This window comes from Mobula hypostoma, chromosome 6, assembly GCF_963921235.1.
Source record: "Mobula hypostoma chromosome 6, sMobHyp1.1, whole genome shotgun sequence".
Taxonomy (NCBI): Eukaryota; Metazoa; Chordata; class Chondrichthyes; order Myliobatiformes; family Myliobatidae; genus Mobula; species Mobula hypostoma.
The window spans coordinates 182,106,765-182,119,592 of NC_086102.1; the positions used below are offsets into that span (position 1 = coordinate 182,106,765).

The 12,828-nt window shown below is 43.5% G+C and overlaps 1 protein-coding gene across 2 annotated transcripts in view; it reads left to right on the plus strand.

The window, feature by feature from the left end:
• cers6 (ceramide synthase 6) overlaps nucleotides 1-12,828 on the plus strand; it is a 327,420-nt gene that overhangs the window by 228,147 nt on the left and 86,445 nt on the right. For both annotated transcript variants that reach the window (XM_063052361.1, XM_063052362.1), the window contains one exon: nucleotides 6,567-6,617. In XM_063052361.1, the coding sequence (XP_062908431.1) occupies nucleotides 6,567-6,617 (51 nt within the window). The remainder of the gene's footprint in view (nucleotides 1-6,566; nucleotides 6,618-12,828) is intronic.

Here is a 12,828-nt window from a genome sequence, read left to right on the forward strand (position 1 = left end):
TGTGGGAAGGTAGGTGTATGGGGTTGAGTTGGATCAGGGTCAACCATGATGGAATGATGGAGCAGACTCAATGGGCTCAGTGGCCTAATTCTGCTCCTATGTCTTATGGTCTTTAGAATTGTGAAGTAAACTATGGACTATTATTGTGAATATATGTTTATTTGGAATATGGGTTTAAAGGGAAATTGAATGTTTTGTACATATCCAGTTTATGTTGCATTAATTTAAAGGAAGAGGAAGTGTAATGTATGGATCCATTTCTTTCAGAGCAATGATTCCGCCCCCCCCCCCCCAGCACTACATATTGATCTGTTGTCTGCACATGCACTGGTGTCTACACATGTACATTGTTCTGTCTCACTCTCGCTGTAATGCGAATACACCAGTTAAAGCCATCTCCCGCGAGCGTGCTTTTATTTAATCGATGTGTCGTTGTGCACAGGCAGAACAGAGGCTAAAGGAGAATTTTGTGATTGCAATTAAAACTCAAAAATCCAATGGATTTTAGTGGAAAAAATGGACAGACTGTATAAATAAATGAGATAATTTTCAGTTGACTGCAGATAGATCTGGTGCAGGAATCTTTGTAAGACCATAAGACCATAAGACAAAGGAGCAGAAGTAGGCCATTCGGCCCATTGGGTCTGCTCCGCCATTTTATCATGAGCTGATCCATTTTATCCTATTTAGTCCCACTGCCCCGCCTTCTCACCATAGCCTTTGATGCCCTGGCTACTCAGATACCTATCAATCTCTGCCTTAAATACACCCAATGACTTGGCCTCCACTGCTGCCCGTGGCAACAAATTCCATAGATTCACTACCCTCTGACTAAAAAAATTTCTTCGCATTTCTGTTCTGAAAGGGCGCCCTTCAATCCTGAAGTCATGCCCTCTTGTACTAGACTTCCCCATCATGGGAAACAACTTTGCCACATCCACTCTGTCCATGCCTTTTAACATTCGAAATGTTTCTATGAGGTCTCCCCTCATTCTTCTAAACTCCAAGGAATACAGTCCAAGAGCGGACAAACGTTCCTCATATGTTAACCCTCTCATTCCCGGAATCATTCTAGTGAATCTTCTCTGTACCCTCTCCAACGTCAGCACATCCTTTCTTAAATAAGGAGACCAAAGCTGCCCACAGTACTCCAAGTGAGGTCTCACCAGCGCCTTATAGAGCCTCAACATCACATTCCTGCTCCTATACTCTATTCCTCTAGAAATGAATGCCAACATTGCATTCGTCTTCTTCACTACTGACTCAACCTGGAGGTTAACTTTAAGGGAATCCTGTACGAGGACTCCCAAGTCCCGTTGCATCTCAGGACTTTGAATTCTTTCCCCATTTAAATAATAATCTGCTCGTTTATTTTTTCTGCCAAAGTGCATAACCATATACTTTCCAACATTGTACTTCATTTGCCACTTCTCTGCCCATTCTTCCAATCTATCCAAGTCTCTCTGCAGACTCTCCGTTTCCTCAGCACTACCGGCCCCTCCACCTATCTTCGTATCGTCAGCAAACTTAGCCACAAAGCCATCTATTCCATAATCCAAATCGTTGATGTACAATGTAAAAAGAAGCGGCCCCAACACTGATCCCTGCGGAACACCACTGGTAACCGGCAGCCAACCAGAATAGGATCCCTTTATTCCCACTCTCTGTTTCCTGCCAATCAGCCAACGCTCTATCCACGTATGTAACTTGCCTGTAATTCCATGGGCTCTTATCTTGTTAAGTAGCCTCATGTGTGGCACCTTGTCAAAGGCTTTCTGAAAATCCAAATATACAACATCCACTGCATCTCCCTTGTCTAGCCTACTGGTAATTTCCTCAAAAAATTGTAATAGGTTTGTCAGGCAGGATTTTCCTTTAAGGAATCCATGCTGAGTTCTGCCTATCTTGTCATATGCCTCCAGATACTCTGTAACCTCATCCTTGACAATCGACTCCACAAACTTCCCAACCACCGACGTCAAGCTAACAGGTCTATAATTTCCTTTTTGCTTCCTTGCCCCCTTCTTAAATAGCGGAGTGACATTTGCAATCTTCCAGTCCTCCGGAACCATGCCAGAATCTATCGACTTTTGAAAGATCATCGCTAATGCCTCCGCAATCTCCACAGCTACTTCCTTCAGAACACGAGGGTGCATTCCATCTGGTCCAGGAGATTTATCGACCTTTAGCCTATTCAGCTTCCTGAGTACTTTCTCTGTCGTAATTGTGACTGCGCACACTTCTCTTCCCTGCCACCCTTGAGTGTCCGGTATCCTGCTGTCTTCCTCAGGGAAGATTGATGCAAAATACTTGTTCAGTTCCTCTGCCATCTCCTCATCTCCCATTACAATTTCTCCAGTATCATTTTCTATCGGTCCTATATCTACTCTCACCTGTCTTTTACTCTTTATATACTTGAAAAAGCTTTCAGTATCCTCTTTGATATTATTTGCTAGTTTCCTTTCATAGTTAATCTTTTCTCTCTTAATGACCTTCTTGGTTTCCTTTTGTAAGGTTTTAAAAACTTCTCAATCCTCTGTCTTCCCACTAATTTTTGCTTCCTTGTATGCCCTCTCCTTTGCCTTAACTTTGGCTTTGACTTCTCTTGTCAACCACGGTTGCATCCTTTTTCCACTCGAAAATTTCTTCTTTTTTGGAATATACTTGTCTTGCACATTCCTCATTTCTCGCATAAACTCCAGCCACTGCTGCTCTGCCATCTTTCCTGCCAGCGTCTCTTTCCAGTCAACTTTGGCCAGTTCCTCTCTCATGCCACTATAATTTCCTTTACTCCACTGAAACACCGACACATCAGATTTCGGCTTCTCTTTTTCTAATTTCACAGTGAATTCAATCATGTTATGATCACTGCCTCCTAAGGGTTCCTTCACCTCAATCTCTCCAATCACCTCCGGTTCATGGCACAATACCCAATCCAGTACAGCCGATCCCCTAGTGGGCTCAACAACAAGCTGTTCTAAAAAGCCATCTCGCAGACATTCTACAGGTTCTCTCTCTTGAGATCCAGTGCCGACCTGATTTTCCCAATCTACTCGCATGTTAAAATCCTCCACAATTATCATAACACTGCCCTTCTGACAAGCCTTTTCTATTTCCAGTTGTAATTTGTAGTCCACATCCCTGCAGCTGTTTGGAGGCCTATAAATAACTGCCATCAGGGTCCTTTTAGCCCTGCTATTCCTTAGCTCAACCCATAAAGATTCTGCACCTTCCAATCCTATATCACCTCTTTCTAATGATTTAATATAATTTCTTACCAATAAAGCCACGCCTCCCCCTCTGCGTGCCTTCCTATCCTTCCGATACACTGTGTATCCTTGGACGTTCAGCTCCCAGAGACGTGCATCCTTTAGCCAGGTCTCAGTGATGGCCACAATATCATACCTGCCAATCTGTAGCTGTACAACAAGATCATCCACCTTATTCCTTATGCTGCGTGCATTTAAGTACAACACCTTAAGACCAGTATTTGATACTTTTTGCTTTGATTTCACTGCAACTTTATTGCACTGCAACTCATCCCAATGGCTACACATTTGCCCCATCACCCGCCTGTCTTTCCTGACATCTTTACTGCTCACTATCTTAGATTTATTTCTGTTTTCCCCTTCCTCCGCTCTATCATTCCGGTTCCCATACCCCTCCCAAATTAGTTTAAACCCTCCCTAACAGCTCTATTAAACCTTCCTGCCAGGATATTGGTCCCCTTCGGGTTCAGGTGTAACCTGTCCTTTTTGAACAGGTCATACTTCCCCCAGAAGAGATCCCAATTATCCAAGAATCTGAAGCCCTGCCCCCTACACCAGTCTCTCAGCCAGGCATTCATCTAGTAAGTGGCAGTACAAGTTGAAAAAATAAGTGTTAGGAAAGTATATCAGAACTTTTGTTCATAGATAAAGAATGCAAAAGCAAGGAAGTTATGCCATAGCATTATAAAATACTTGTTCGTTGTAAGTTGGAGTATTTTATTTTATTTAGACCAAGAGTTTCCTAACCTGGGGTCCATGGACACCTTGCTTAATGGTATTGGTCCATGGCATAATAAAGTTTGTGAACCCCTGAATGAGAGATACAGTGAGGAGTAGCCTTTCCAGCCCTTCCTGCTGTGTTGCTCAGCAACACCCCCCCCCACCCCCAATTTAACCCCAGCCTAATCACAGGCCAATTTACAATGACCAGTTAACCCACTGACCGTTACATCTTTGGACTGCCAGAGGAAACCCACACATCACAGGGAGGACATATAGAGTCCTTACAGAAGATGTCAGGATTAAACTCCAAACTCAGAGTGTGGTGCTAGCTGCTATACTATGGTGGTCTCCAGTTGTGGGCACCATACCTTAGGAAGGGTCCTGGATCAATCACAGACCAGATTTGTTGAAAGCAAATTAAGGAGTTGTTTGAAGAAAGAGTTTTGCTTAAAGATTAAAGCAAAAATAAAGATTTGAAAGAACTGTTCAAAATCATAATTAGTTTTGACAGGATCACGATTAACTGTTATTCTGTAATTGCATCATAAATATAAAAATGGAAGTTAGACTTTTTCTTAAATTAATTTTGTGCTTCTAAATTATTTTAGTTAAAATGGACTCTCTCTCTTCCTACCACAAAGACTTTCTACTCCCCTGTGCCCTTCTTCTGTGCTTTCATCAATTTTTTTCCCTTCATCTTGTGGGGACCCCATAATTTTGTTAGGCAGAATTCACCCAGACTTAAGGGTTAATTTTGCTATGCATGTTACATTGTACGTTATTACAGTTTGGGGGCAGGGTTTTTTTAAATACAGCATTGCTATTTGGGGGTTAATAAAGTGTACGTTAGAAGTAATTACGATGTCGATTTTTGCCGACACACCTACAATCTTTCTGTGCTTCCAGATGATACCAGCCACCTTTGCTCCTATTACCATCCCCATTCCAACCTCATACTTCATTCTGATTCCTCATGATACAAGACAGTTAGACCTACAGCACTTCTTCCTCATTCAATCTTCAAATATTCAACCAAATTAAATTTGATGTTCTGTAAATGGTTGACTCATCTTTAAACATCACATTCGAAGCATTGCCAGTTAATTTGTTCTGTAACCTACAATATTTAATTAGATTAGATTAGATTATGAGGACACGCAGTCCTCTTTTATTGTCATTTAGTAATGCATGCATTAAGAAATGATACAATTTGTTCCTCCAGAATGATATCACAGAAACACAAGACAAACCAAGACTTAAAAAAAACTGGCAAAAAAACCACATAATTATAACTATAGTTACAACAGTGCAAAGCAATACCATAATTTGATGAAGAACCAGACCATGGGCACGGTAAAAAGTCTCAAAGTCTCTCAAAAGTCCCATCATCTCATGCATGCGGTAGAAGGGAGAAACTTTCCCTGCCGTGAGCTTCCAGCACCGCAAACTTGCCAATGCAGCACCCTGGAAGCACCCGACCACAGTCCGACTCCGAGTCTGTCCGAAAACTTCGAGCCTCCGACCAGCCCTCCGACACCGAGCACCATCTCTGCCGAGCCATCTCTTCATCCCCAGCCCCGGCCGCCAGCAACAGACAAAGCCGAGGATTTGGGGCCTTCCCCTCCGGAGATTCTCGATCACAGAATAGCAGTGGCAGCAAAGCAGGCATTTCAGAAGTTTCTCCAGATGTTCCTCCGTGCTTCTCATGTCCATCTGCATCAAATTAGGATTGTGCACGGCCCCTATTTAACAATTACGATATCAATTCGGAGGGGCCGCGTGTGCTGCGTCGTGCCGCCATCTTCTCCCCGCCCTTATTTATGATAATTCAATTGTAGATTTAATTCTTAGTTTCCCAAGTTATTGTGTGCTTTACACCCTAGTCTGGAGAATCATTGTCTCATTTGTACGTATATACAGTATTTAAATGACAATAAACTTGACTTGACATGAAAAACTAAGGCTGTGGCCTGCAACTAACAGGCTCCTGGATTGGCTGTAGTGATGACTGACTTCGTAGCTGTCAACACACTTCTGTGAACTTCCGTTCTAAATGTTATTTGCGTATTTTTATTGTTTACACATTGTTTTTTCCCTGGGTATTTGCCTTCCTTTTTTTTTAGGAATGGGTTCTATTGTGTTGCTTTGTTTTGTGGCTGCCTGTAAGGAGATTAATCTCAAGGTTGTATATAGCATACATAATATATGTACTTTGAACTTTGGAAGCAGATTCTCTTATCAATGGAGCTAGTGATTGTCCACTCACAGAGTAAAATTAATTATCGTTCAGTTTAATTATCAACAGGAAGCAGACACCTAACAGAGTTATAAGGGGGAAATCAAAATAACTTTCTCAATCAGAATACAATGGAGCCAGAAATAGGAAAAGGTCTGGAGTGAGAAGAGGCAATGAAAGACAATTAGGGGAATGGCAACCATCCTACAACCCCAGCAACTTATGGCAGACATATCTTTGGAGATTGTCAAGCAAAAGTAACATACAGGCATATTGTCATTCAGAGTTTGACAAAGCTCTGGTATTGTTTCTAAAAACGTGTTCTGTTTCTTACATAGGTTCCTTGGCTCTGGGAAACAAGACAGTGTTGGTACAGCTATCCCTACCAGGTAGTATCTGCTTTAAACATTTTTATGTCAGATTTGCAGCAACTGTAACAATTAATTATTTTATATTGTGAGATAGTGCATTGATTGGCACACAATATTTTTCTCTGTATTGTAGTGATTTGCCTGATTTAAGGGTTTTCCACAGCTTTTTTACATTATGTAGAAACAATAATACTAGTCATCTCTCATGTCCAACTATGGCAGGAGCCCTGTGCAGGAGAGTTTTTAAAGTGGATAAGTTGTTGCACTCTCAACCTCATGGGTCTGGATCCAGTGGTATGATCAAGTGTTACAATCTGGGGTCTTCCTTGGTTGCATTGGATGACCATGTTGTCTCCTGTGCCTTGCCATGCCCTTTGCTCTCCACAGAACATTGCAGAACAGCCTTCCTGGCTGTTGGATCTCACTGCAGATCTCATCCATCCAGTCTGCCAGAGCTGACTTCGCATGCTAGGACAGGCATGTCCTTATCTCTCCAGTTTACGAAGCCCACTGGCTCCCCTCACCTAGTTTAGCCAACATGTCGAAGCGGTGTACGAGGGTGAGGCCGTTGTCGCATGCAAACAGCTACTTGGAACCACAGGTGAGAGCGGAGTGTCCAGTGGGTCCAAAGGTGAGTGAGCTGTCCCAGAATGGACAGAAGCCACATCACCAGAGGAACAACCCCTCCCTGGACACACTGTGTATAAAAGAAACGACACAGGTCTTGTTTAAACGTAACAATAGTGACTGGAAACTCATCCCTATTGCTAGTACTAAAAGTGCCACATACAATAGTCACAGTGTTATACTCTGCTGCCAGAAACAAGTATCCAAAAGGCTGAGGTCCAACAAGACTCTAGAGCTGACAGATAGACAGTGAGTGGAGAGAGTGCAGGAGAAAAAGACAAAGTTCAACACCTTTCTCAACTTGAATTGCCACTTTTGAAGTTTAGGTCTGTTTGCAAATCACATGAAAAGTTAATAACTATAACGTGTGGATTCATCAGCACTGTTAAGACCATCTATGGGGCAAGACCCTTCTATAGATGTGTGGTGGAGAGTATATTGACTGGTCACATCACAGCCTGGTATGGAAACACCAATGCCCTTGAATGGAAAATCCTACAGGATGTAGTGGATATGGCCCAGTAAGATCCTCCCCACAACTGAGCACATCTACATGGAATACTGTCACAGGAAAGCAGAATCCGTCATCAAGGACTCCCAGCACTCAGGTCACCCTCTCTGTTCATTGCTGCCATCAGGAAGGTGGTACATGACTCTCACCACGTTCAGGAACAGTTATTACCCCACAACCATCAGGCTCTTGAACCAGAGGGGATAACTTTACTCAGCTTCACTCCTCCATCATTGAAATGTTCCCAGAACCTGTGGACTCACTTTCAAGGATGCTTCATCTCATGCTCTCAATAGTTATTGCTTAGTTATTTATTATTACCATTTCTTTTCTATTTGCCCAGTTTGTTCTCTTTTCCACATTCTTGTCCGTCCACCCCGTGGGTGCGGACTTTCAGCGATTCCATCATAGTCCTTCGATTTACTGAGTATGCCTGCAAAAAAGTAAATCTCAGGTTTATATGTGGTGATCTATACAAGACTATAGATAACAAGATACAGGAGCAGAAGTAGGCCATTTGGCCCATCAAGTCTGCTCTACTGTTTCATCATAACTGATCCATTTCCTGCCTTCTCCCCATATCCCTTCATGCCCTGACCAATCGGGAATCTATCAACCTCTGCCTTAAATATACCAATGACTTAACCTCCACAGCCACCTGTGGCAATGAAATCCACAGGTTCATCAGTCTGGCTGAAGAAATTCCTCCTCATTTCTATTGTAAATGGATGTTCATCTATTCTGAGGCTGTGCTCTCTAGTCCTAGACACACCCACTATAGGAAACATCCTCTGCACATCCACTTTATTGAGGCCAGCACATCCTTTCTTAGGTAAGGGACCCAAAACTGCTCACAATACTCCAAGTGAGGTCCACCAGTGCTTTATAAAGTTTCAACATTACATCCTTGCTTTTATATTCTAGTCCTCTTGAAACAAATGCTAACATTGTATTTGCCTTCCTCACCACAGACTCAAACTCCAAACTAGGGAATCCTGCAAAAGGACTCCCAAGTCCCTTTGCACATCAGATTTTGAATTTTCCGTCTATCTCTCTGAGATTAAAACATCAACCAAGTATCAAATTCACAATGTGCTGAGCAATTTTGGAATCTCTGCTCCCGAATGCTTCAGGTAGATGGGCAGCCTACTCAAAGTACTGGAAGAATGTCACTAATACCATCTGCACCAAATCCTCAAAATCCATGCCAGATTAGATGGGCCAGTTTCAACTTCTTCCAGGTCAGCATCATCTGATCATCACTTAACCAGCTCTGATAGACATCATGGGTGTTCCAGATGTCCCAAAGCATCCAAAACAGTTCCAGGTGGACACAGAAAACTCTTCATGGACATTCTCAAAGTCTTCTTGAAGCAAAGTAGTATCTTCATTGCCTCTTGGGAATCCCTGCTAATGACTACTCCAAATGGAAATGGACCAGGGAGAAGTCAAGTCACCACCGGGGACCATGAGGAGACGAAGGGAAAGTGCAGGCGATCTTTGAACCCTTCCAACTGCTCATGCAACTGCTCCATAAAGCACCACCTGCCTGACCTGGGTCAGAGGCTACACGTCCTGTCTAGTATTCGTCAGCCATCCCCAAACCCACAGGATGTCATCTGCCACCACAAGGGCTGCCTTAGGAAATCAATACTCTGCCCCCAAAATTCATTCCATTGATTTCAATGGAATACACAGTACCGTGCGGAAGTCTTAGGCACGTATAGTATAGATAGCTAGGGTGCCCAAGACCTTTGCAGAGTACTGTGGTAATTTGATGTATTGTGCTGTAATGCTAGCACAAAAAATAAACAAATTTCCTGACACATGGGAGTGATGATAATCCTGATTCTGATCATGGATCTTTATCGTGGACAGAGAACGGGAAGTGTTATGGAGAGGGGAATCAAAGGTGGGAAAAGGGAAAGGGAGAGGGAAGGGAGCAGCAAGCACCTGAGAGACATTCTGTCATGATTAATAAACCAATTGTTTGGAATCAAATGAGCTTGCCTGGAGTCTAAGGGATGTTTGTGACAGCCCCTACGCCACTCCCTGTCCCTGGCACTTTTCTCTGCCACCTGTCCCACAGCTCTCCTGTGGCACTCCGCTCCCACTCTCGTGATTCCCAACATCCTTTGCTCTCACAAATTCACGTAGAAACATAGAAAATCTACAGCACAATACAGGCCCTTCAGCCCACAAAGTTGTGCTGAACATTTCCCTACCTTAGAACTACCTAGGCTTACACATAGCTCTCTATTTTTCTAAGCTCCATGTGCCTATCCAGGAGTCTCTTAAAAGACCTTATCATTTCCTACTCCACCACCGCTAGCCCGTTCCATGTACTCACCACCCTCTGCGTAAAAAACTTACCCCTGACATCTCCTCTGTACCTACTTCCAAGCACCTTAAACCTATGCCCTCTCGTGCTAGCCATTTCAGCCCTAGGAAAAAGCCTCTGACTATCCCACGATCAATGCCTTTCATTATCTTGTACACCTCTATCAGGTCACCTCTCATCCTCTGTCGCTCCAAGGAGAAAAGGCTGAGTTCACTTAACCTATTCTCATAAGGCATGCTCCCCAATCCAGGCAACATCCTTGTAAATCTCTTCTGCACCCTTTCGATAGTTTCCACATCTGTCCTGTAGTGAGGTGACCAGAACTGAGCATAGTACTCCAAGTGGTCCTATATAGCTGTAACATTATCTCTTGGCTCTTAAGCTCAATCCTACCGTATGCCTTCTTAGCCAGAGAGTCAACCTGCACAGCAGCTTTGAGTGACCTCTGGACTCTGATCCCAAAATCCCTCTGATCCTCCACACTGCTAAGAGTCTTACCATTAATACTATATTCTGCCTTCATATTTGACCTACCAAAATGAACCACACTTATCTGGGTTGAACTCCATCTGCCACTTCTCAGCCCAGTTTTGCATCCTATTGATGTCCTGCTGTAACCTCTGACAGCCCTCCACACTAGCCACAACACCTCCAACATTTGTGTCATCAGCAAATTTACTAACCCATCCTTCCACTTCCTCATCCAGGTCATTTATAAAAATCACGAAGAGAGGGAGTCCCAGAGCACATCCACTGGTCACTGACCTCCATACAGAATATGACCTGTCTACAACCACTCTTTGCCTTCTGTGGGCTAGCCAATTCTGGATCCACAAAGCAAGGTCCCCTTGGATCCTATGCCTCCTTACTTTCTCAATAAGCCTTGCATGGGGTACCTTGAAATCCATATACACTATATCTACTGCTCTACCTTCATCAACATGTTTAGGCACATCCTCAAAAATCTCAATCAGGCTCGTAAGGCACGATCTGCCCTTGACAAAGCCATGCTGACTATTTCTAATCATATTATGTCTCTCCAAATGTTCATAAATCCTGCCTCTCAGGATCTTTTCCATCAACTCACCAACCCCTGAATTAAGACTCACTGGTCTATAATTTCCTGGGCTAACTCTACTCCCTTTCTCGAATAAGGAAACAACATCTGCAACCCCCAATCCTCCAGAACCTTCCCTGTCCCCATTGATGATGCAAAGCTCGGCAATCTCCTCCCTCATCTCGCACAGTAGCCTGGGGTACAGCTTATCAGTTCCCAGAGACTTATCCAACTTGATACTTTGCAAAAATTCCAGCACATCCTATTTCTTAATGTCTATATGCTCAAGCTTTTCAATCCGCTGTAAGTCATCCCTACAATCACCACGATCCTTTTCCATAGTGAATACTAGGAATCTCATTACCTAGTTTTTGGAACCTTTTGTAAGCTTTTCTTTTCTTCTTGACTAGATTTTCAACAGCCTTTATGCCATGTTTCCTGTACCATACCATCCTTTCCCTGTCTCATTGGAATGTACCTATGCAGAATGCCACATAAATATCCCCTGAACATTTGCCACATTTCTGCCACACATTTCCCGGAGAACATTTGTTCCCAATCTATGCTTCCAAGTTCCTGCCTGATAGCTTCATATTTCCCCTTACTCCAATTAAACGCTTTCCAAACCTGTCTGTTCCTATTCCTCTCCAATGCTATGGTAAAGGAGATAGAATTGTGATCACTATCTCCAAAATGCTCTCCCGCTGAGAGACCCAACACTTGACCAGGTTCATTTCTCAATACCAGATCAAGTACAGCCTCTCCTCTTGTCGACTTATCTACATATTGTGTCAGGAAACCTTCCTGAACACACCTAACAAACTCCACCCCATCTAAACCCCTTGCTCTAGGGAGATGCCAATCGATATTTGGGAAATTAAAAACTCCCACCACAACAACCCTGTTATTATTACAGCTTTCCAGAATCTGTTTCCCTACCTGCTCCTGTTACTATTGGGTAGTCAATAGAAAACACCCAGTAGAGTTATTGACCCCTTCCTGTTTCTAACTTCCACCCAAAGAGACTCAGTAGATAATCCCTCCATGACTTCCTCCTTTTCTGCAGTCTTGACACTATTTCTGATCATCAGTGCCACGCCCCCATCTCTTTTGCCTCCCTCCCTGTTCTTTCTGAAACACCTAAAGCCTGGCACTCTTAAGTAGCCATTCCTGCCCTGAGCCGTCCAAGTCTCTGTAATGGGCACAACATCATAGCTCCAAGTACTGTTTCATGCTCCAAGCCCATCCGCTTTGTTCGTGATGCTTCTTGCATTAAAATAGACACATCTCAAACCATCGGACTGAGCATATCCCTTCTCTCTCACCTGCCAACCTTCCTCTCGCACTGTCTCCAAGCTTTCTCTATATGTGAGCCAACCGCCCCTTCCTCAATCTCTTCAGTTTGGTTCCCAACCCCTCCAGCAGTTTAAACTCTCCTCAATAGCCTTAGCAAACCTCCCTGCCAGGGTATTGGTCCCCCTGGGATTCAAGTGCAACACGTCCTTTTTGTACAGGTCACACCTGCCCAAAAGAGGTCCCAATGATCCAGAAATTGGAATCCCTGCCCCCGCTCCAATCCCTCAGCCAAGTATTTATCCTCCACCTCAATCTATTCCTATACTCACTGTCACATGGCACAGGCAGTAATCCCAAGATTACTACCTTTGAGGTCCTGCTTCTCAACTTCTGTCCT